This window comes from Schistocerca gregaria, chromosome 2 (genome assembly GCF_023897955.1).
Source record: "Schistocerca gregaria isolate iqSchGreg1 chromosome 2, iqSchGreg1.2, whole genome shotgun sequence".
Taxonomy (NCBI): domain Eukaryota; kingdom Metazoa; phylum Arthropoda; class Insecta; order Orthoptera; family Acrididae; genus Schistocerca; species Schistocerca gregaria.
Window position 1 is genome coordinate 229,051,931 of NC_064921.1, and position 26,246 is coordinate 229,078,176.

At 45.2% G+C, this 26,246-nt stretch overlaps 1 protein-coding gene across 1 annotated transcript in view; it reads left to right on the forward strand.

Moving 5' to 3' along the window:
* LOC126335798 (uncharacterized) overlaps nt 1-25,490 on the forward strand; it is a 121,987-nt gene extending 96,497 nt beyond the window's left edge. Inside the window, exons 5-6 of the mRNA XM_049999263.1 lie at nt 8,873-12,109; nt 23,362-25,490. Of these exons, the coding sequence (XP_049855220.1) occupies nt 8,873-12,030 (3,158 nt within the window). The 3' untranslated portion in view covers nt 12,031-12,109; nt 23,362-25,490. The remainder of the gene's footprint in view (nt 1-8,872; nt 12,110-23,361) is intronic.
* The last annotated feature ends 756 nt before the right edge of the window (nt 25,491-26,246 follow it).

Genomic DNA, 26,246 nt, shown 5'->3' on the forward strand with positions numbered 1-26,246 from the left:
AATGTATGATGACATAAAAGAAATTATTCAGATAGTGAAGGGAGACGAAAATTTAAGAGTCATGGGCGACTGGAATTCGACAGTACGAAAAGGAAGAGAAGGAAACATAGTAGGTAAATATGGATTGGGGCTAAGAAATGAAAGAGGAAGCCGCCTGGTAGAATTTGCACAGAGCACAACTTAATCATAGCTAACACTTAGTTCAAGAATAATAAAAGAAGGTTGTATACATGGAAGAAGCGTGGAGATACTGACAGGTTTCAGACAGATTATATAATGGTAAGACAGAGATTTAGGAACCAAGTCTTAAATTGTAAGACATTTCCAGGGGCAGGTGTGGACTCCGACCAAAATCTATTGGTTATGAACTATAGATTAAAACTGAAGAAACTGCAAAAAAGTGGGAATTTAAGGAGACGGGACCTGGATAAACTGACTAAACCAGAGGTTGTAAAGAGTTTCAGGGAGAGCATTAGGGAACAGCTGACCGGAATGGGGGAAAGAGTAGAAGAAGAATGGGTAGTTTTGAGACATGAAGTAGTGAAGGGAGCAGAGGATCAAGTAGGTAAAAAGACGAGGGTAGTAAAAATCCTAAATTTAATTGATGAAAGGAGGAAATATAAAAATGCAATAAATGAAGCAGGCAAAAAGGAATGCAAACGTCTCATAAATGAGATCGACAGGAATTGCTAAGCAGGGATGGCTACAGGACAAATGTTAGGATGTAGAGGCTTCTCTCACTATGGGTAAGGTAGATACTGCCTACAGGAAAATTAAAGAGACCTTTGGAGAAAAGAGAACCACTTGTATGAACATCAAGAGCTCAGATGGAAACCCAGTTCTAAGCAAAGAACGGAAGGCGGAAAGGTGGAAGGAGTATATAGAGGGTCTATACAAGGGCGATGTACTTGAGGACAATATTATGGAAATGGAAGAGGATGTAGATGAAGATGAAATGGGAGATATGATACTGCGTGAAGAGTTTGACAGAGCACTAAGAGGCTTGAGTCGAAACAAGGCCCCGGGAGTAGACAACATACCATTAGAACTACTGACGGCCTTGGGAGAGCCAGTCCCGACCATCTGGTGAACAAGATGTATGAGACAAGCGAAATACCCTCAGACTTCAAGAATAATATAATATTTCCAATCCCAAAGAAAGCAGGTGCTGACAGATGTGAAAACTACCGAACTATCAGTTTAATAAGTCACAGCTGCAAAATACTAACGTGAATTCTTTGCAGACGAATGGAAAATCTTAAAACAAAGATTAAGGAAAGGCAAACCTACGTTTCTAGCATTTGTAGACTTGGAGAAACCTTTTGACAATGTTGACTGGAATGCTCTCTTTCAAATTCTGAAGGTGGCAGGGGTAAAATACAGGGAGCGTAAGGCTATTTACAGTTTGTACAGAAACCAGATGGCAGTTATAATAGTCGAGGGGCATGAAAGGGAAGCAGTGGTTGGGAAGGGAGTGAGACAGGGTTGTAGCCTCTCCCCGACGTTATTCAATCTGTATATTGAGCAAGCAGTGAAGGAAACAAATAAAAAATTCGGAGTAGGTATTAAAATCCATGGAGAAGAAATGAAATCTTTAGGTTCGCCGATGGCATTGTAATTCTGTCAGAGACAGCAAAGGACTTGGAAGAGCAGTTTAACGGAATGGATAGTGTCTTGAAAGGAGGATATAAGATGAACATCAACAAAAGCAAAACGAGGATAATGGGATGTAAACGAATTATGTCTGGTGATACTGAGGTAATTAGATTAGGAAATGAGACACTTAAAATAGTAAAGGAGTTTTGCTATTTGGGGAGCAAAATAAGTGATGATGGTCGAAGCAGAGAGGATATAAAATGTAGACTGGAATGGCAAGGAAAGCGTTTCCGAAGAAGAGAAATTTGTTAACATCGAGTACAGATTTTAAGTGTCACGAAGTCGTTTCTGAAAGTATTTGTATGGGTATTTAGATGGGTAGATCATATAACTAATGTGGAGGTGTTGAATAGGTTTGAGGAGAAGAGAGGTTTGTGGCACAACTTGATTAGAAGAAGGGATAGGTTGGTAGGACATGTTCTGAGGCATGAAGGGATCAGCAATTTAGTATTGGAAGGTAGCGTGGAGGGTTAAAATCGTAGAGGGAGACCAAGAGATGTATACACGAAACAGATACAGAAGGATGTAGGTTGCAGTAGGTACTAGGATATGAAGAAGCTTGCACAGGATAAAGTAACATGGAGAGCTGCATCAAATCAGTCTCAGGACTGAAGACAACAACAACAACAACATATTTTTTTAAAAAAAGGTCAGTCACCCACTATCCACCCCCATACGGTTAAATTTCCTAAAGTGCTGAAGCACGTATTCCCTTGTTTCTGATCGAGAAACGAAATGTGAATTTTCATAGGGCTCGCTTCAAAATTTCCTTAATGGTCCTTAGTGGTTTGGGCTGGGCGACGGTGTGTCAATCAATCATTCAGAACATTGCCTTTCATATATAAGGATGGCGTTCCTCTGCCCAATGCACACCCACTGAAGCGGTTGCTGCAGAGGCATTTCGGAAATTCTAGAATTAGTTTCCGTAATTTCCCCTACACCCTGGCTTTCCGGATCACCTGATCTTAATCGATGTGACTACCGGCTGTGAGGTCAGCTGAAAGCTATTGTGGTCAGTGTTAGAATTACGAGCGTAGCTGATTGAAGGCACGCATTGCGTAACGGTTCTTGAACATGATAACCGAGACACACAGATCTGTTGTGGAAAGCGCTGTTTCTCAATTTCACCGTGTGGCAGAAAACGATGAACAGCTTATTGAAGCTGTCGTGCGCCAGGCTCACGACAATGAAGTAACGATATCAGTTTCATGTGATTTTTTTGTCTCAGGACGATTAAAAATCGATTTTTCTCACCCGACATGGTACGACCTAGCTACCAACAGTGCCACAACTGTCGACCGCCAAACTTTTGCAGTCATGCACACTGAATTGTACAGATTGAAACCATAGGCGTCGTGTTACGATTTATCTATAATTTCTAACTATCGCATTTACGTTAAGACGCTTACAGCCCCGTCTGTGTATATATATATATATATATATATATATATGTTTCCGCAGCCGTTAGTGATGTGCCTTTTCAATAATTGTTAAGAAAAAATTAGTTGTTACGCCGTTGCCGAGTTATTGAACATTTAAGTTAGTCAATCAATTACTTTCATGCTTTAAAATGCGGTTATACACAGACATCTGTGGGTCTTCGAGTTACCACATGTTCAAATGTTCATTACTAGTTACAATGTGTATTTTGTCGGAGGTGACAATAAGTAGAGAAAGCAAACGAAGAACACGTTTGGCGACACCGCCTCTGACAGACTGCTTGAATTTGTGTGCGCATTGACCTGACTGGCCAACTTCATTTATTAAATGGCTTGAGTTGTCTCCTTTCGTCATTGTGTTCCCCAGTTTCTATCTATTTACTTCATGGAAGGCTTCTTACAAATCAGCAAACGAAAAGGAAGTATGATCCTAAATCGTTCCCCTCCTTGGCCACACAATAGGAGGAACGCCAGGCTAAGGATGGCAGCGAACCTTATTTGCCTTCATACCTCATATGTACGAGAGCTGATGGGGACTCCTTTGTCTCGATGAAGCCTCGGTTTTTGTAGAGCATTTAGAGGACAAGTTTGGGGAGGTGGGCCTGCCCAAAATGCGGTGAGGGTCAGTCTTGATAAGAAAAGGCATCCTCTGCCCAGTCACGGCCATTAATCGCTTGTGACAAGCTGAGGGATGTTTCTGTTACAATCATGCCTCATAAGAGCTTAAATATGGTCCAGTGTATTATATTCCATAGGGGCCTTCTTCTGCAGTCTGACAATGAGCTGCGCACCAGCTTAGAGCGACGAGGAGTTCATTTCGTCCGGCACATCCATCTGAGTCTGAGGGATAATCAGATTGCTACTGGTGCCTTCATCTTAGCCTTCGAGGGTGACACATTCCTTGAAAAGGTCAAGGTGATGGTATAGCACTGTGATGTCAAGCCATAGATCCCTCCCCCAATGCGGTGCTTTAAGTGCTGGAAGTTGTGCTGGAAGTTCGGCCATATGTCTTCCTGCTGTACTTTCAGCATCACATGTAGAGATTGTGGACGTCCATCCCATCCCAGTATTCCATGTGCCCCGCCTCCTATCTGTGTCAACTGCAGAGAACATCATTCCCCTCGATCGCCAGATTGCAGGATTTTACAGCGAGAAAGGAAAATCATAGATTACAAGACCCTGGACCAACTGACCTACAGTGAGACCAAGAGGAAATCTGAGTGACTACAGCGCCTCTTATGCCATCGCTAAGAGGACAGTTGTAGCCCCGTCAATTCCCCGAGTTCCAGTCTGTTCTCAGACCTGGAAGACTACACCTGCCCCCTTGATGGTGGGCGGAACTTCCCGCCCTGTTGCTCCTGCACCACCTACCTTGGGAGCACTGTCCCCCCAAGCATTGGGGACAGCAGTCCCCACGTCTCAGCTGGAGAAGTGTAAGTCTTCCTCAGTTCCTCTCGCTAGAAAGGGGTCCCTTGGGTCACTCGTTTCCCATGCTTCTGCTAGTGGGAAAGATGACACCTGCCAGTAGCTGAAGCGCCAAAAGCAGCTGCTGGTAGGGCTTCACGATCATCCTCAGTCTCTGGGATAGAATCAGTGAAGCCCTCCCAGCCAGAGAAACCCAAGGAGCAGCGAGAGAAATCCAGAACGAAGATGCTCACACCAAGGGAATTGCGGTGGCACCCATACCACCGCTGCCTACAAGCTCTGTGTGTGAGGATGAGTTGAAGATTCTGGCGTCTGCTGAGGACCTTGATCTTGTCAGACCCTCAAGACACAATGGATATAGGCTATTCAGAAAATGTGTTAGCAGGTGACCCTGGGGTGCAGACTGACTCATTGAGTGTTTCATGCCTTCCCAGTCTCACGATCACAACATCCTCCAGTGGTTTTTCGACGGTTTTTTCCATCTGCTGGCTGAGGTATGGCAACTGTTAAGCTTTCCATCTGCTTTCTGCATTGCCCTCCAGGAAACCTGGTTCCCGGCAATGCGGACCCCTGCCCTTTGCGGCTACAGGGGATATTACAAGAACCATAGCGAATATAATAGAGTGTCAGGTGTAGTTTGCGTTTATGTCCCGAGCTTGGCATGTAGTGAACCTGTGCCCCTTCAAACTCCTCTTGAAGCTGTGGCTGTCAGGATATGGACGACACAGGAAATAACTCTCTGCAATGTATATCTCCCGCCGGATGGTGCAGTACCCCTGAAGGGCAGTCTGGGTAGCCTTCACCTTTGAGTATCCCCCACGTGGTGCCATAGATGTTGTGATTGAGCAGGTCAGGACGACGATAATTTCTGCGATCCCTCATTCTCTAGGGTGCCCTCGACGAAAGGCAGTCTCTTGGTGGTCGCCAGACGTCTCTGAGGCAATTAAAGAGCGTCGGCGAGCTCTACAGCGACATGAGCGGCACCCTTCCCTAGAGCACCTAATAGCTTTTAAGCAGCTCTGTGCCCGCATTCGTCTGCTTATTAAACGACGGAAACAGGATTGGGGAGAGGTATGTGTCGCCAATTGGGTGCCATATGTCACCTTCCCGATTCTCGACGAAGATCAGACGTAGTTTAGGGTACCAGACCCCAACAGGTGTCCCTTCCTGGCGTTAACGTCAATGACGTGCTCTCTATCGACGCAAACGCCATTGCTGAGCACTATGCTCGAGCATCTGCATCAGAGAACTATCCCCAGCCTTTCACACCCTCAAACGGCTGATGGAAAGAAAAGTCCTCTCCTTCACTACAGATCACAGCGAATCCTATAAAGCCCCATTTATAGAGTGGGACCTCCTCAGCGCCCTTGCGCATTGCCCCAACACAGCTCCTGGGCCGGATCTGATACACAGTCAGATGATTAAACATCTCGTCTGACTACAAGCGATACCTCCTCGTCAACTTCTACCGTATTTCCATCGCATTAGCGGGAGAGAACCATCATTCCGGTGCCAAAACCCGGTAAAAATTCATTTGATATGGATAGCTATCGGCCCATCAGCCTCACCAACGTTCTCTGTAGGCTGCTGGAACGTATGGTGTGTCGGCGGTTGGGTTGGGTCCTGGAGTCACGTGGCCTACTGGCTCCATGTTAGGGCGGCTTCCGTCAGAGTCAGTCTACTACTGATAATCTATTGTCCCTTGAGTTTGCCATACGAACAGCCTTTTCCAGACACCAACACCTGGTTGCCGCCTTTTGTGACTTACGTGAAGCATACGACACGACCTGTTGACAATCCTTGCCATATTGTGTGAGTGGAATCTCTGGGACCCACTCCCGATTTTCATCCAAAACTTCCTGTGGATCTGTACTTTTCATGTCCAAGTTGGTGCCTCCCATAGTTCCCCCGTCTTCAGGAGAATGGCGTACTGGAGGGCTCTGTATTGTATCTCTATTTTTAGTGGCCATTAACGGCCTACCAGCAGCTGTAGGGCCGTCGGTCTCTCCTTCTCTGTATGTGGATGACTTCTGCGTTTCGTATTGCTTCTCCATTACTGGTGTTACTGAGCTGCACCTACAGGGAGCCATTCACAAAGCGCAGCCATGGGTTCTTGCCCAGGGCTTCCAGTTTTCAGTTGCGAAGTCGTGTGTCATGCACATCTGTCGGTGTAGTACCTTTCATCCGGTACCTGAACTTCATCTGAATGACGATCCACTCCCTGTAGTGGAGACGTATAGATTCTTAGGACTGGTTTTCATCGCCCGATTGATTTGGCTACCTCACCTTCGTCAGCTTAATTGGGAGTGCTGGCCGCACCTCAATGCTCTACACTGCCTGAGCAACCCCAACGGGTGCAGATAGTTCCAAGCTGCTGCAGCTCTACAGAGCCCTTGTTCAATCCCACCTCGACTATGGGAGTCTGGTTTATGGTTCGGCGGCGCCCTCAGCGTTGTGTTTACTTGGCCCAGTGCACTACTGTGGCGTTTGCCTAGTGACGGGAGCTTTTAGAACAAATTTGGTGACCAGTGTCTTGGTGGAGGCCCGAGGCCCACCATTGCAGATCCGACGTGCACAACTGCTCACGAGTTATGTAGCATATATTCGTAGTTCTCCTGAGCATTCGAATTACCATCTCCTTTTTCCACCCATGACAGTTCATCTCCTGGATCGGCGGCCCAGATTAGGGCTCACGATTACGGTTCGTGTGCGATTCCTTCTCTCCGAACTGGAGTCTTTCCATTATACCACCTCTACTAGAGGTCCATTCACGTACATCTCCATGGTGTGTACACCTCGGCCAGGGCTTCGTTTGGATCTTTTGTATGGTCTTAAGAACTCTGTTAACTCCACCGATCTCCGCTGTCACTTTCTGAAGTTGTTTACACTGACGGCTCGATGGCTGATGGTAATGGTGGCTTCGCCTATGTCAACAGAGGACATGTTGAACAGCATTCCCTGCCCGCTGGCTGCAGTGTATTCATTGCAGAGCTTGTGGCCATATCTCATGCACTTCAGTAAATCTTTTTGCTGTTCTGGTGAGTTGTTTCCTCTCTGTTTTGACTCCCTGAGCAGCTTACAAGTTAACGTCCAGTGCTACCCTCATCATCCTTTGGTAGCGAACGTCCAGGAGTCCATCTGTGCCCTGGAACGGTTCAGTCATTCAGTGGTGTTTGTGTGGACTCCAAGACACTTCTGAATCTCATGAACTTGCTGACAGGCTGGACAAACAGCGTACACGGAAACCTCTCGTCGGTACGGGCATCCCTGAAACTAACCTGTGTTCTGGTTTACGCCGGAAGGTTTTTCGGATTTGGGAGACGGAGTGGCATAACAGTATGCAAAACAAACTGCCTGTATTTAAGGAAACTGGGATTGTGTGGAAGTCTTCCCAGGGGGTGTTCTTTGTTGGCTCCGTATTGGCCATACGTGGCTCACACATGGTTACCTCCTCCATCTCGAGGACCCACCTCATTGGCGCTGTGGCTCCCAAATGACAGTCATCCACATTTTGCTGGACTGCCCACTTTTAGCCGCTCTGCGGCGCCGAGCTTTTAACTTTCCCAGCACCCTACGTTCGGAATTGGGCGACAATGCCTCAACAGCAGCTTTAGTTTTACGTTTTATTCGTGAGGGTGGGTTTTATCATTTGATCTGAGTTTTAGCACATGTCGTTTCTCCCTCTGTGTCCTCCACCCTAGGGCTTTTAGGATGGAGGTTTTAATGTGTTGCAGAGCAGCGAACTTCTCCTTTTTTATTCTCATGGTCAGCCAGCCAGGGCAATCTGCTTTCTTGTTTTTAATCTCTTCTCCCCGTTTCTGGCGTCTCTCTGTTGTTTTATTGTCCTGTTTTGTCCATTGTAGTGTTTGTCGTTCTTCTGGTTCTTCCTTTCTTCTGTTATTGTGCCGTATGTCTTCTTTGTTTTCTTCTTTCCCTTGTGTAATTGGTCTACTGGGAGCAAGGGACTGGTGACCTCACAGTTTGTCCCTTCACCCCCCCCCCCCCTTTTAAATCAACCCTCCCTTGGCGAGCTTACAAGACACCACCATTCTAGAGGCCCAGGAAACAGTTGGTAAGCAGCAGTAGACGAAGAGTTTCCGCAAGCACAGGACTGACCCTGCACATGGTCCAGCAATTACATAATGCGTTAATACAGTCATCTACAGTCTTGCTAACTATTGCATTTGAGTTACGTGAGATACGCGCTAGCGAGTAGGATGAAGCTGCGGAAATGCGGACTCTACTGCGTATGTCTATTCACACTTCCACAGCATTTGAATCACCCTCTCTCCTCTGTTAAGACCTGTCATACCTGTGTGTAGGTCTCTAATATTTTACTCGGCACTTTGCAGCTGCCAGCATCAGCCCCAGGAGCAGGAAGAGGCGTCGTGTCGCAGTTCAAGATGACGCCTACAAGGATGGCACTAGTGGCGCAGCCTTACGGGGAGAAGGACCGCCCATCAATCACACCCGCTGCATCGCAGAGTGGCTGGTCGCACAGGCCCACCATCTGGGGGCCCACCTAGATGTAGAGCTGCCGCCAGTCAACAGCACCGTCTACCAGAGGCAGATGGCAAGGATGATGGAGACCGCCCTCTCTCAGTGCGCCAGTTCGGCGACAGGGGTCCCCATGGAGAACCCTACAGGTTTGCTAGGGCAACGCAGACGCAGTAGTGCAGACATTGTTCCGGATGAAGCACTTCAGAATAAATCTCGGCCAAATCTGGATACTGGTGATAGAGAGAATCCGAGTAAGAAAACATGTGTGCAGCATACAAAACCTTCTCGCATCGACCGAGCAACGCAGGCAGCAGACGCTGTTTTCAGAGTGAAGATCAGACCACCTGAAGTACATTCGGAAGCCGACTGCATTCGTCATCGGAAGAAGGGAGAGAAGGTGGAGGCTGCAGTCTCCCATGAAGCTCGTGTGGCGACAGCGGGCCCGAGTTCCAAGCCTACAGGTTTGCTAGAACAAGCAACACAGACGAAGTACACGTTTTTCAGAAGAAAGAACAGACTGCCTTTAGGACATTCAGAAGCCGAGGCGTGTCCTGCTATGAGTATAGTCCATCGCCAGGAGATGGGAAAGAAGGTGGAGCCTGCTGTCTCTCATGGGGGTTGTGTGTCAACAGCGGGCCTGAGTTCGAAGGCTACAGATTTGCTAGAACGACACAAATGTGATGCTACAGATGGCGGTGAGCTGCGAGGAAATAAATCTCAGTTAAGTGTGGATACCACAGACAGAGAGAATCCGTGTAAGACGCAGCACTTGGAACCAACTGATAGTGACCGTGTAGCACGGGCAGCGGACGTCGGAAACAGAACAAAGAACAGACTGCCCCAAGCTTGTTTGGAAGGCGGAATGTCTCCCATCATTAGCGCCATCCATTATTGCGAGAAAAAGAAAAAGATGGAGGCTGCTGTCTGTCAGAGCGGGTGCGTGCCGACAACGGGTCCAGGTTCGACGGCAGCCCAGAAAGTCTCATGCATGGAAAAACCTATAGGTATGTCAGGGCCACACAAATGCAGCACTGCAGATGTCGCTTCAGATGAAGTGCGACGAAGTAAAGCTCAGCTGAATGTGGATAGCGATGACAGAGCAGGCTCACACAAGGGAGGTTGCACACAGTACTTTAAACCAACAGATAATAACCCATTGACGAAGGTATCTGACAGAAAAGACGGAATAAATGAGAGACCGCGAGTAACTGATGTTGACTTGACGTCACCTCTTATCGCTAACTTATTGTATCATTGCCAGAAGGGAAAGACAGTGAAGACCGCTATCACTTCGGCGATCCACCAGACAGGGTTCCATATCGAGAACTTAACGGGTTTGCTCGGAGAATGCAAACGCGGCGCTTCAAATGAGCAGAGCCGAAGTGAAAGTCGACAGAATGCTATTGATGATCGAGTGGATATGTGTAAGGAATCGGGTGCTGTGAAACGTAGTGGTGACGAACCCTCAGTGCAGGCAGCAAGCATCGATAACAGAAATGAGAAAAGACAGCCAGAAGTCGTAGAGACACGCCAACATGTCATTTCCTCAGAAGAGTGTGCAGCCGATGGGTGCAAGCGAAAGGTAGTGGTCACTGGTCGCGCTGCTGGGGAAATTCAGCAGTTTGACAACGAATTGTGTGCTGCAGTTGGTGTAGAGGTGTTACCTGGCTCAACAGTCAATAAAGATAGCAAATGCAACGAGGTGGAAGGTGGACAGATTGCAGACAATGTTACAACTGCGACAGATGGTGACCGTTCCAATGCTGACTTCGCAGTGCCACAACAACCCGATGTTCACGCTCACAAATTGGTAGCAAAGTCTGATAACACTAAAAGACAGCCAGTGGAGAGTGTACAGGGTGCTCACGATACATCAAAATTGGAGGCGAAGACAGATGCCGAAAAACACGCATTAAAATTACCCAAGGGCAGCGTTCATGAAGGCATAGAAAGTGAAAGCTTAAAAACCATTAATAGTAGAGGACAATGTCCGTCTAACTCTGTGGGAGATGTGTGTAAGCCCTGTCGCGTACTTCTGACACGGTTAAAAGAGGTTAACAGGTCAAAGCAAGGTACGGCTGCCACAGAAGGAGTTACTTGCATGTTACCGGCAAATAACCGCCCTCTCACCTCAGTGAATCGTTCAGCTGTCTCCAAAGGAGGTGCTGCCAAAGTTGGTATCTCAAGTGGAAACTTCGCAGAACCCAAGAAACTGAGGGGGATTAAAGGGTTCTCAAGTGACCAGGATCCTCCAGTCAGTCACGTTCCTGATGGGAGTGACAGACGCACAGGTTCTGTTTCCGCTATGCGTGAAGAAGCAAACACTCAGCCCACTCAGCCGGCAACGACCTGTTCAGAGGAGACATCCAAAGGAATGACTGATACAGAGAGCAACGTGGAGGAATTGTTGGCTATGCTGGTCGAGGCAGGCAAGCTTGATGAGGCAGAAGGCCCGATTTCTGGTCGACGAAGCTGTTCTCCTGCACGTAGGTCACCGTGTGGGAATAACAGCCAAAGAGCTTCGATGGCCATAAAATCTCACACCCAAGTGACCTCACCAGGTGAACAGAGGCAGCCCAAAACAAAACTTCGAAATGAAATTAGAAAAGAATGCGGAGAAGGTGGCGAGCAACTGTCCACAGCAGACGCTGCTGCTGCAGATTCGGCGAACGCTCGAAGGAGATCTAATCGTGCTGAGGAGCCAAGCGTGCAGCAGAACACGACTACGGGGGAGGAGACTGATTCTCTCAGAGAGAAGCTGGTGGTGCGTTTCAGCAGAAGCCAGCCTACAGAGCGTAGTGAAGCTCCGGGATCGCCTCCGCAGTGGAGACTCGTGCCAATCTCCGCGAAGAGTTCTGCCGCGGCGAAGCAGTACTGCTCGTCCGGCAAGCAGTGGCCGCCCCCGAACTCAGAGCATTCGCAGTCGGCGGGCAACAGCGCGCAGCCACGTCGCCAGTCAACTGGAGACTCTTCACAGTCCGTGCTGTCGCGTCAAAATTCGCCCTCCTAGCAAGACTCTGACAGCGACAGGCATACGGGATGACAGCAAGACTCCGGAGAGCTGCTAGTACTGGGGGCTTCGTGTTGAGGTACAGTATTTTTTCCTTATATTTTGCCATTGATTACCCCCAGGTGCGAATTTCAGTTCAGTCTCATTTGCACTGTTCCTAATAAATCAGAAGCATTGTAGACTACTGGCCATTAAAATTGCTACACCACGAAGATGACATGCTACAGACGCGAAATTTAACCGAAAGGAAGAAGATGTTGTGATATGCAAATGATTAGCTTTCCAGAGCATTCATACAAGGTTGGCGCCGCTGGCGATACCTACAACGTGATGACACGAGGAAAGTTTCCAACCGATTTCTCATCCACAAACAGCAGTTAACCGGAGTTGCCTTGTGAAATGTTGTTGTGATGCCTCGTGTAAGGAGGAGAAATGCGCACCATCACGTTTCAGACTTTGATAAAGGTCGCATTGTAGCCTATCGGTTTTATCGTGTCGCGATATTGCTGCTCGCGTTGGTCGAGATCCAATGACCGTTAGCAGAATATGGAATCGGTGGGTTCAGGAGGGTAATACGGGGGACGTTTGCAAGACAACAACCATCTGCACGAACAGTTCGACGACGTTTTCAGCAGCATGGATTATCAGCTCGGAGACCATGGCTGCGGTTACCCCTAACGCTGCATCACAGACAGGAGCGCCTGCGATGGTGTACTCAACGACGAACCTGGATGCACGAATGGCAAAACGTCATTTTCTCGGATGAATCCACGTTCTGTTTACAGTATCATGACGGTCGCATCCGTGTTTGGCGACTTCGCAGTGAACGCACATTGGAAACGTGTATTCATCATCACAAACTGCCGTATCACCCCGTGTGATGGTATGGGGTGCCATTAGTTACACGTCTCGGTCACCTCTTGTTCACATTGACGGTAGTTTGTACAGTGGACGTTACATTTCAGATGTGTTACGACCCATGGCTCTACCCTTCATTCGATCCCTGCGAAACCCTACATTTCAGCCGGATAATTCACGACCGCATGTTGCAGGTCTGTAGGGGCCTTTCTGGATACAGAAAATGTTCGACTGCTGCCCTGGCCAGCACATTCTTCAGATCTCTCACCAGTTGAAAACGTCTGGTGAATGATGGCCGAGCAACTGGCTCGTCACAATACGCCAGTCACAACTCTTGATGAACTGTGGTATCGTGTTGAAGCTTCATGGGCAGCTGTACCTGTACACACCATCCAGTTTGACTCAATGCCCAGGCGTATCAAGGTGGTTGTTCTGGGTACTGATTTCTCAGGATCTGTGAACCCAAATTGCGTGAAAATGTAATCAAATGGCTCTGTGCACTTAACATCTGAGGTCACCAGTCCCCTAGAACTTAGAACTACTTAAACCTAACTAACCTAAGGACATCACACGTATCTATGCCCGAGGCAGGATTCAAACCTGCGACCGTGGCGGTCGCGCGGTTCTGGACTGAAGCGCTTAGAACCGCTCGACCACTCTGGCCGGCAAAATGTAATCACATGTCAGTTCCAGTATAATGTAGTTGTCCAATGAATACCCGTTACATCTTTTTAATGGCAAGTAGTGTATATTAACCACTACTGTAAACAAATTATCGTATTAAAACATTTAATATTTACATTTTAATATCGTTTCTTCTGTTCACGCCGTATCTATTTTTCTTTTCTTCGGACCACTTCGAACCTGCTCTGTTGCTGTTTCTGCTACAAAATCGTAAATTTAACAGTTTCAGTTTGAAAAAATTATTTTTCTCCTTATTTCTCTACTCTTGTTGTTGTGTATTTCTAAATCTGTATTTGACTTTTCTGGTGCAGTAGTTGTTAACTTATTTGCTCAGATATCTGTGCCATTCACTTTGTATTAGTAGCTAAAAATAGTCTTCCGGCGTCCGGTATGATGATTAAAATTCTTCTGGGTGTTGTACTGCGTCACTGTAACTTCAGTTTTATTAGCTGTAAAACCAACGTTTTGACCGTATTACAACGGCCTTACTCAAACAGTAGTAGACGGACTGTCAGTGTATTCCCGCGCACACCAGGAAGAAAATATGCCCACGAGAGACTATGCGCTCATTTGCAGAGTGCCGTCATTCACTGACAAACCGGCCAGCCCACGAATAGCGGCTTTCGTATCTTCTCCATTTCGTCATAATTAGCCTAGTATATTCTAGGACAAATATGACGTACTTAACACTGCTCGTCTGCAATAAAAATGTTCAAATGTGTGTGAAATCTTATGGGACGTAACTGCTAATGTCATCAGTCCCTAAGCTTATACACTACTTAACTTAAATTATCCTACGGACAAACACACCCATGCCAGAGAGAGGACTCGAACCTCCGCCGGGATCAGCCGCACAGTCCGTGACTGCTCGTCTGCATTAAATAAAAACACCTTTCCTCCACCAAAACCTGCCTTTCCCTTAGAAAGGGCGTTGTAATATGGTCGGACGTAGGTTTTACAATTTATAGTTTAAGTTCTTGACACAATGACGCGATACGACACCCAGAAGAATTTTAATTATCTTAACGTAAGTCTTCTTTGTATTATTGTTTCGTATTATTTTCATCTCTATTTTAATATATTTCATTATTACCTTTATATTTACAGGTTTCTTTGCGTTTTTAATGGACCTGATATTGTCCTCGTGTCTCTGTTCTCTAACAGATTTCAAATAGTAATCAGTGCTAAACGTCCACTTGCGCATAGGTATTCTGTCATCGCTACCGTATTGTAATGCACTATTTTTGTACTGTATTTTATTTACACTGTCTGACAAAAGTGAAGCACACGGAAGGGGAGGAGAAAACGAAGTGTAGCTTCACGGGTGTGGAGGCTTGTGTAGCTTCACGGGTGTGGAGGTTTGTGTGATGTTATTTCAGAGATTACAGAATTCAGTTAAAGTCAGAAAGATATTTGCAGTACGAGCCCACAAATCACCCATGGAGTTTCACGTTTTTTTGGCCGAAATGCAAACACTGATTTCGTTTGGAACAGTGTCAAAAAGCCGGTGTGTCGTCACCTGACCCAAGCTCGTCCATAACTGTTGTAACCCGTCCGTCACATCTAGGCATGGGATGGAAATGAAGTCCGAGCTGGTCTCTCATATGCTCTATCATGCATAAATCTTGGTATCTTGCTGACGGCAAGAGTACTTCAGCATCACGCAGACATTTTATAGTGACATGTGTCATGTTCCTGTTGAAAAGTGGCACCGTGTCACTGTCGCCGAGAGGTAACACGTGAGTACGCTGGATGTCCGTGACGTACAGTCGTGTCGTCAGAGCTCCCTCAGCCGCTGGCAGACGTTAACTGGAATCGTACTCGACCTTGACGCTGGCAGTATCGCCGCTGTGAATCAACAAAACATTGAAAGAAAGGGATTTCTCTCCAGGTCGCCGCCATATTGGCTAGCGATGGTCGTGCTGAGTAGTGCAGAACACTGGGCGCAATGCAATGCCATACGCCGGCCGAGCGGTTCTAGGCGCTACAGTCGGGAACCGCGCGACCGCTACGGTCGCAGGTTCGAATCCTGCCTCGGACATGGATGTTTGTGATGTCCTTAGGTTAGTTAGGTTTAAGTAGTTCTAAGTTCTAGGGGACTGATATCCTCGGAAGTTAACTCGCATAGTGCTCAGAACCATTTTGCAATGCCACGCGTCTGCAGTTTATGATGCTCAGACACAACTGTCAACGCCTGAGCCCCGAAGAACGTCCACACACCTTATGTTATGTTATGTTAACCGGGGTCCTAGAGACGACGGAGAGGCTCCGCCCCCGCCGCAGCCGCAGTGGTCCGCAACCCCACGACGACTACCGCAGTCCACTACACGCCTCCGCCGCCCCACACCGAACCCAGTCTCATTGTGCGTTTCGGGCCCCGGTAGACCCCCCACCCCACCCCAGGGAACGCCTCACACCAGACGAGTGTAACCCCTATGTTTGCGTGGTAGAGTAATGGTGATGTACGCGTACGCAGAGAACTTGTTTGCGCAGTAATCGCCGACATAGTGTAACCGAGGCGGAATAAGGGGAACCAGCCCGCGTTCGCAGAGCAGATGGAAAACCGCCTAAAAACCATCCGCAGACTGGCCGGTTCACAGAACCTTGACACAAATTCGCCGGGCGGATTCGTGCCGGGGACCGGCGCTCCTTCTCGCCCGGAAAGCTCTGCGTTAGACCGCACGGCCAACCGGGCGGGCTCCACACCGCTACTTCAGTCTTAACATACAGGCCTAGAATCTAGAATACCACGATGCTCGCAATAACGGTATAGAATTAATTCTGATGAATAATCTGTCGTAGTCTCTAAATAGGACAAATGAGCAGTACTTTGATTCTTTGCATTAGTTGTTAATATGACGACTTTCAGTGTTAGCACCCTGTAATTTTTTTTCTCTCCTCGAGCAGTGGAGTCGACGTCCTGCAGCATAATACTGTATGTGATCAAAAGTATGCGGACACCTGACTGAAAATGACTTAAAAGTTTGTGGCGCTCTCCATCGGTAATGCTGGAATTCAGAATGGCGTTGGCCCACCCTTAGCCTTGATGACAGCTTGGAACTCTCGCAGGCATTCGTTCAGTCAGGTGGTGGAAGGTTTCTTGTGGAATGGCAGCCTATTTATCACTGAGTGCTGCACTGAGGAGAAGTATCGATGTCGGTCGGTGAGCCCTGGCACGACTTCGGAGTTCCAAAACATCCCAAAGGTGTTCGATAGGATTTCAGGGATGTTATTGTCATGTAACCACTCAGCCACAGGCCGTGCATTATGAACAGTTGCTCGATCCTGTTGAAAGATGCACTCGCCATCACGGAATTGATCTTCAATATTGGGAAGCAGGAAGGTGCTTAAAACTTCAATATAGGCCTGTGCTGTGACAGTGCCTCGCAAAACAAGGCGTGCGAGCCCCCACCATGAAAAACCTACCACACTGTATCACCATCGCCTCCGAATTTTACTGTTGGCACTACATACGCTGGCAGATGGCTTTCACCTGGCATTCATCATACTCACACCCTGCCATCGGATCGCCACTTCGTGTATCGTGATGCGTCACTCCACACAACGTTTTTTCACTGTTCAATTGTGTAACTTTTACGCTCCTTACATCAAGCTAGTCGTCGTTGGCATTTACCGGCGTGATGTGTGGCTTATGAGCAGCCGCTCGACCATGAAATCCATGTTTTCTCACCTCCCGCCTAACTGTCACAGTACTTGCAGTGGATTATGATGCAGTTTGGAATTCCTGTGTGATGGTCTGGACAGATGTCTGCCTGTTTCTCACTATGACCCTCTTCAACTGCCGTCGGTCTCTGTCAGTCAACAGACACCGTCGGCCTGTAAACGTTTGTGCTGTACGTATCCCTTCACGTTTCCACTTCACTACCGCATCGGAAACAGTGGACCTAGGGATGTTCAGGAGTGTGTAAATCTCGCGTACAGACGTATGACAGAAGTGACACCCACTCACCTGACCATGTTTGAAGTCCGTGAGTTCCACGGAGCGCCCCATTCGATTCTCTCACGATGTCTAATGACTGCTGAGGTCGCTGATATGGAGTACCTCGCAGTTGGTGGCAGCACAATGCACTTAATATGAAAAACGTATGTTTTGGGGGGTGTCCGGATACTTTTGATCACATAGTGTATGTGGTCCATATTATTTTTTTACCTGTTCGATTCCTCTGCCATCACCTCAACTCTCTTACTCGGCGTAATACACATGCAACATAACGGTTATAATGCCAATGCTTTCGTAGCAGAGATAACCAACGAAGGCCTAAGCAGTGGCCCTCCTCCGATATATGCTGGTTAAAATCCCGGTATTTTACCAGCAGTGGAAGGAGAGGTGGTGAAAGGTTCTCGTTTATTAGTGGTTGGCCAGTGTCCTCCCTCAGTTTTCTCTTCGAGCACAAAGTTAACTATTCATGAATGCCTTAAAGAACGTAAGATTAATATATAAATTCATCTGTTTGGTAGCGACTTGTTTTATGAGGTGAGGAAATCCTGTAACATTGTTATTGCAGTCTGTTTTTTAAAGCATTTTGTTAAGTGCGAATTCATATTTTGCATCTAATTGACCTCTCTCAGTACGTACCTATTTGAAAAACCATCTTAAAACACCCCTTCTCAATTATATTTGCCTCAATAACGGAGTCTTACAATTCTATTAACAGTATTTTTCTACTCAATACCTCATGAACAAACCACAAGCTATCGAAAACTCGGAAAACACATCAGTTGTGGCCTTTCAGCAATCTTCCAGCAAAGCACCCTTCTTCTGCTTGAACCGGTCACAGTAAACTAGTATTCGAATGTTCATTTCAATGTAGCAGAATTATTACATAAAAAGCTACTCCATGGAAACCGATAAACGCTCAGCCATCGGCTTCTTCCCTGCTTCTACATGGTGGCCTCACATACCCGCTGAAGACGTTGCTACAGTATTCTCGAAATCTATACTCCGCAAGTCACTTTACGATGTGTGGCGTAAAACTTTATATACAACAACATTATTTACCTTCTTTGGAGGACAATACATGTAAATCCATTAACTACACATTTTGACCTTATACTATCAGCTGTAACTAAAATAAGTAGTAGCTGCAAAGGCATTCATTCTCTCTCCAGAAGATTTTGAATGCAGGTGTGCAAATCGTGCAATGTCAGGGCAGTATTTTTTACACCCTACCACGGGAGTAGCAACCAGAGCTGCGAGAACAATTATTATTTTTACTTTATTGAGATGATACTACAGCCCATTAAAGCTGCAACGCCGTGAGTGCTGCGTACAACAAACGTCAAATTAGCGTGAAGTGTGCAACGTGTTTAGATATGCAAATGGTTCACATTTTCAGCGGAACTGTACAACATAGCTAAAAGTAACGCCACCTAGTCTGTACACGTAGAGATTATGCAGCGAGTTTCTCATGCACAATTCCTATTTGAATGCGAGAAGATCGTGTTATGCCTCGTGCGAGAAGAGACGATATAACAACAGAATTTGTGTCCCATCTAGACCGTGGTTGATCATTTCCTGATGTTGCTGCTCATGTTGATCAGGGTCATACTACCGTCATACGAATATGGAATTGATGTCTTCAGGACGACCATTCTCGATGGTATACAGAATTTCAACGACCTCTGCAACTAGCGCCTGAGAGATTGGAGACAGCTTAGGGCAAAAATATGGAAACAACACAAACTCAACACATTACCATGCCAAATACTGTGTAAGGAAACAGTTGGCACTCAAAAGAGCTTCCAACTGTCTCGGAATGGATAAATACGGGTCTTGTACAGTTTTCATGGGAATTGATATGCCCGCTAAACTCGCTGGGCAGAACAGGTAATTAGGATTGTGGAAAGGGCCAAATAAGGTTGGGGTCTGTTTCACCTTCTAATTGTAATTTACTGCAATTTAATAACATTTTTAGAACCAAAGCGGCACGTAGCTGGACCTTTACCGAATGTAGCTCTTTCACGGCTGAAGGCCTCCAAACAAGAAATCTTAACAACCCAACAAGATAAAAATCCAATTAAGACAGCAATAAAATAATTAAAAAATATCACAGCAAAGTAGATAGAACAAACATATGCAAGGTGCAGTACCAAAGACTAAAGGCCACAATTAAGTTTCAAAATTTTAAAATATAAGAACAAACATATGCAAGGTGCAGTACCAAAGACTATAGGCCATAATTAAGTTTCAAAATTTTAAAATATATTAGCATAATATTTTAAAGGCAGAAGGTCACAATGTTTAAGCTTGGAAGATAAATTAAAGAATTAATTATGCAAAATTTTTAAGAAAAAATAACCATAAGTCTTAAATTTTAAGCAGTTAAAAACAGATAATTAAACACCGGTGGCACTCTAGTAGCCTCCAGGGAGGTCGGTCTGCCCTCATTCACTTAGGCGAGACAGGTAGTAAGCCTAACTACACTTGATCCGTCGGAACCCAACCAGGGGACAGCCACGGACTGACCGACACAACTGATTGGTTCAAAGATTGAAATGGCTCTGATCACTATGGGACTCAACTTCTGAGGTCACCAGTCTCCTAGAACTTAGAACTACTTAAATTTAACTAACCCAAGGACATCACACACATCCATGCCCGAGTCATGATTCGAACCGTAGCGGTCGCGCGGTTTCGTACTGTAGCACCTAGAACCGCTCGGCCACCCTGGCCGGCCACACCTAATTGCTTCCCATCAATCAGTACATAAGAACTCAGACAGAAAAGGTTACAAACGTGATAATCCACAATGGAGTATGTGTTAGTTGTCAAAATTACACACCATGTTGGGCAGCGACAACAGGTGAGGAAAGGACGCTGCCTGCAATTACGTTAGTGGCCAAGGTAGGTAACCGGAACATTAACGACCACTAGGCAGAAAAATTCCGCTGGTACCCTTGAATTTGAAACACGGTAATATAGTTACTTTCACCCAAAAGAACACTGCCTGAATTTCCGTCAGTGCCCAGGGTAGGTATCCAGAACACTAATGGCCACAGGGCAGAAAATTCCACTGGTTCACTCGAATTGTAGTCAACCAAAATAGTTAATTGCACCGCATGGCGGGTAAATTTCAGCAGTAAAAATACTCAAGTGTTGCTCACAGGAAAACCTCCCCAACAGCAAACCACCGAAACGAACCACCGCAACATGAAATGATGTGGCTTGGGTAGTTGAAACCACTAATCAACTTTGACGTCCTGGGTCGGTGAATCACGAAGCTCGTAGCGATCGGACAGCTCCACACACTCTCTGACACTACGTAGCGGCTGCCAACGGACCCAGCCGACTGCACCGTGCGGAGATAAACTCCCCTCGTCCGCAACAACCCACCGACGGCCTGCAGGCCCCGTAGCCGGAAACTATATGCACCAACCCAAATAAACACGGCGCAAATATCGATACACATCAGTGCTGCCACACGTAGAAGGAAGAAAAACCACGATGTAACCGCAACAAGGGCGGGAAACCAAACGCAGACAGACAGCGAAGTTCACGAAAACGCATAATTGGGGGTGAGAACGGCTCAGGAATCTTACACCATCATCCCTCCAAAATAATGGCAATTGGAGATGGATAGTAATAATGCACCCTTCTCTACAAAGTAGACCACAAAGGCGAAATAATATTGAGACCTGGTGAATGTAGTTGCTAGTGGGGATGCGACAATTCTTTCTCGTTTTTGCGAAACCAGTAGTGGACGATGCGAGCTGTGTGAGCGAAAAATGGTCCAGAGCAACCGTGGGGTCCGTGAAATACCACGGTATGGTTGCCCAAATCATCACCGAACCCCCTGTCATTTTTCACTCTTGGGACGTAAACTCAACCAGAAGTTGGGCAACAGTGTGAAATAAAACTCATCCAACCACATGATTGTCTTCCATTGATTCATTTTATGGCCTGGCCACTACGTTTTCTCCTGTTACGGGCATTTCCATCACAGAGGAGTGGTTTTTGGGATTCCACCTCACCTTGCAATTCTCTGCTTCTGGAGTTGTTCAGGCGCTGACAGGTTTCGCGAGTGCAACGACTTCTGCATCTGCCGTCCTCTTATTTTCCGTCACAGTCCTCTTCAGTGACCGTCCGTCACGACTCGCGTCACACACTTCCGCCCTCATTGTGACTTTGCGAATTATGTTTCGACGGTTTCCCTGTATGCGGTACTAATATTATACAAGTATATGGTGCCTATTGGAACACCAAACGCATGAATCACTTGTTTATGGAGTTTCCTACCATACAAGCATCAACAATTGGCCCACGTTCGAATTCACTTAGCTGCGACAAATGGTGCAAATGGCTCTGAGCGCTATGGGACTTAACATCAATGGTCATCAGTCCCCTAGAACTTAGAACTACTTAAACGTAACTAACCTAAGGACGTCACACAACACCCAGTCATCACGGGGCAGAGAAAATCCCTGACCCCGCCGGGAATCGAACCCGGGCGCGGGAAAGGGAGAACGCTACCGCACGACCACGAGCTGCGACATAATGCTCTCACAACTGCGTAGAATAATGTTCTCACCACGAATAACACTTACAACGTATTGAGGACATGACATAGGTGCAGTTCGTGGTCAAATACAACAGTTCAACTTACAGGCTTGGCTAGTATATGCATTTATGTTCAAGCATACATTTGTCACAGTACTCCCATAGCATCGTCCAACACCTGTGTCTTGTTCGCTCAGCCGTGCAGGATCGTATTGCCACGCCAAGACCTCTTACCCGTTTATTGACCTCAAGTATTTGAAATCGCTAGAATTTTGTTTTCAAATTGATCTAGTTTGCCACGTACGTAGCGCCATTGAGGTGAGAACTGAGACTTCGGGCGTTTATATATATTCTTACACCTTCATTTCCTTTACTACAAATGCTAGTCGGTGGTTTATGTCTGTCTGAATGCAAGGGTGAACATAGAATTAGCTTCATTAACTGATGAATGGGTCCTCACCAAGCTCTGAAATGAGAGCAGAATTAATTCTTTTACTTTCGTTTCATTATTGTATTTGGGCCTTGCAGTGTAAGTGTGTGTGAAAACTCAAGTACTGAGTCAACAATCCAGTACCTGATATTCTTCAATATAATAAAACAGCAATAGCAGGAGTTGTAGCGTAGATTCATACTGCTTTCTCTAGACGATCCAAATGCCTGATAACTGAATAGTGAACACAAAACAAGCTCTGGGACATGGGGTTAGCATCAGCGATGTAGTGTGTGTGTGTGTGTGTGTGTGTGTGTGTTTCTTTCTTCTTTTTTTTTTTTTTTCACGATTCACGACAATCGCTTGTAGGTACTCTGCTTTTCGTTGATATCATACTATCCATGTGCTTCGGATCACAAAACATTGTGTGTCGTCTGTACACTGAATGCGATTCCTTGCTATGTATACACACAAATCCCTCGCGTTAAGTATTAGTACATACATTTTTAGTGTATGTAAGGCAAGTCGGAACACTATAATTTCAGCATACTGTATAACAAATTTCCCCTTTTTCCCAATTTCTAACTTGTGATATTAATTGTTATTAAAAAAGTAGCTGAATAACCGGATACTTTCCATTATCGCCCAGCACCAAAAGGACAAGCGTAAAAATGATATTTTTTGAAGTGTCCAGTACCTGATAAGCCTGCTTCCCAGGAGGCATATCGTCGTTGACGGATTGTTTAGTGTATTTCTTATTCTTTCTGTTGCTTCACTTATATCATCGTATTTTTCTTTATCTTGCATTATTTTTCAAATTGATTTTTTATTTACGTTTCAGGAATGGCGGCAAAGTAAGAATCCTCATCGCTGTCATACGTGTGAACTGTATGTATAATTTTTTTTTTTTTCGTTATCCTGGAGCTGACATCTGCTCATCCTGTGTCTTGTTCTTTTGAAATAAGCCTCGGAGAGTCTTTAAAGTGTAATGGAACTTGCCCACTTGAGAGTCTGGATGCCTACCAGGCGCGTTTGAAACCTTTGTCTAGTGTGTAACACAAAGTACCTTCTTTCCTGACAGCTTTGCAACGTTGGCTTCGACTTATCAGCTCCAAATCGTTGATGTTTAACAAGTATTGAAGAGCTCATAAGTATTTCATGTCTGACATACGTTATATTACTATTAATCGCCTTCCTTTGTACTACGCACCAACAATGAGGCTCTAAATTGCCAATTCATTTACTTCCAAATACAACAGAACATTGTCCATTGAGTCGCGGTTTGTGTAGCCTCTAGCAGCTATTTAAGAGCCAAGTCTCACGGGACATGGTATTTCTGCATTTCCAGCAAAACCGTTTCTAGATTTTCAATTTAGAGCTGAGTTAAGGTTGTCATTTTGCGTAACACTCCCACAGATCGACACATGTGAAGAAGACAGTTGTGAAAGCTGTGGAAATATCGTGTAAACTGATATTATGTATTACACTGCAAACTCGAAAACCTGAAGATTACGTAATCACCGATCACTACACTGATATATCGTACACGAAGACGGCTTGTATAGCGCATGAGAAGTGGCGTTTGATTTTGATCCCGAGTGTGTAGTTGACAACAATCGTTTGAGATAGGCTTGTGGCGCTAGGAGGGGAAATTTTGTTGAACAAGTATAACAATAAACAGGTCCCCAGACTGTAATAGCAACACATGCCTTTTTATGTGCTGTGACTTCCTAGTCAATCTGTCTCCTCTATTCGATGTACACTTCTGTTATTGGGGTAATAATTAAAGCCTGTATTTACATTTTTATAGAATAATTAGAGAGATAGAGAGACAAGAATTTATCTATGCTTTATGTAAGAGGTCTTGTATTACTTTGCATGAAAAACAAGAGACTTGTCCACAAATCCAGGATTTTATGCCAGGAAAGTTCCAGATACCTGATGATGCTCTTATTATCTTTCCAGACGATGTGGACCAAAAGTGAATAGTGTATTGCTTTGCAGATAATGCTACTATGATTGAAATGACGACAGATTTTTACATTGTCTGCATGTCATGGAAAGAAATGGGACAGGCTGTTCGTCAGAATGCTTTTTTTTTTTTTTAAATTAAATACTTAACGTTTAAAACCAGTAAGAGACTGATCATCAATAAATTAGGAAAAATGTGTAGAGTGAAATTATTGAAAAATATAGTACAAATCGAGAGCTGCTTTATTGTTCATTTACAAACATGTCTTACAAATTATATACACAAATCAGAAGTATTCCTTTCTGGTTTTTAATGGCAGAGTTTGACTTTTCATTCTGTTAATGTGTTAACACCATTCTATTCCATATTCATTGGTTACATTCTGTAATGTGTAACATAAACACTATCCTAATATTTACATTCCTAAGACTGCCTAATCTGTCGTACAATAAGAAATCACGTTTTCCACTGCTCGAATTGAGGTTTCTGCTTGTAACCCTTACCCTGCAATAATGTATGAACAATACAAAACTTAGAAAATGTAAACTATGTTCCTTTTGCCGTTTTGTTTTGCAAGCATCTGTTTATGCCTTACAAGTTTCTTTATGTCAGTATTACATTAATATGTAATTTTCGACGAAAATAATTAAAATGTTTTATATGTTGTAACACTTAACAATAGGTTGTAATCCTATGGGATTCTTTCCCTTAAAATCTGTAGTTACAATAAATTGATCAGTGCTTAGAATATGTGTCACATAATGTGTGATGCTATTGAGTATTGTGGCAAGTAGACCAAAACAAGTATCATCTGTAGAGCTCCGATGTTCAGTATGGAAAATCATTTTTTTATAATGTCATTTCTGTAATGGACAAGAAGTCAAATTTTGTTTCAATTAGTTATGAAATATCATTTCTTGCCTGGAAAAATGATTCTGCACTAGCTTTTTTTTGTAACTGTAAGTAACTGTGTTTCATTAAATAAATTTAGAAAAGTTCATGTAATTTCATTATCACTTCTAATAACCTTGATTCTGCATTGAATACATACTCTGGTCGCTCTAGCTTTTTAATGGTTGTTGCACAGAATGTAGGCTGGTTTGTAGTTCGCAATATTCATATGAACGTTCTAAATTAGCTACTTCAATTAACAAAGGGAAGTTTGATGACTTGTTGGCAGTTGATCTTCCAGTTCTGATCTGGAAAAGACTTGCACGTAACAAACAGCGACTGGCAAAGAAATTTTCTTTTTCCTGTCAGAATAACTCTCCTTTTGAGTCCGTCTTCCAATAGCAGGATAATGCACGACCACATGTTGCAGGTCCTGTACGGACCTTTCTGGATACAGAAAATGTTCGAATGCTGCCGTGGCCAGCACATTCTCCAGATCTCTCACCAATTGAAAACGTCTGATCAATGGTGGCCGAGCAACTGACTCGTCACAATACACCAGTCACAACCCTTGATGAACTGTGGTATCGTGTTGAAGCTTCATTGGCAGCTGTACCTGTACACACCATCCAAGCTGTGCTTGACTCAGAGCCCAGGCGTATCAAGGCCGTTATTAGAGCCAGTGAACAGGTTATTAATTAACGTAGTATTTCGAAACTCACCATTTGTTGTGCAAATCTGTTACAAAAGCAGGAGAGTGGTTCTCTTTTCATCCGCCACGAGAATAAGAATTAATCTCTAACTGCATTTTACATTTATTTTAAGACAGCTGATAACGTGACAAGAGCAGAGACAAAATTCTT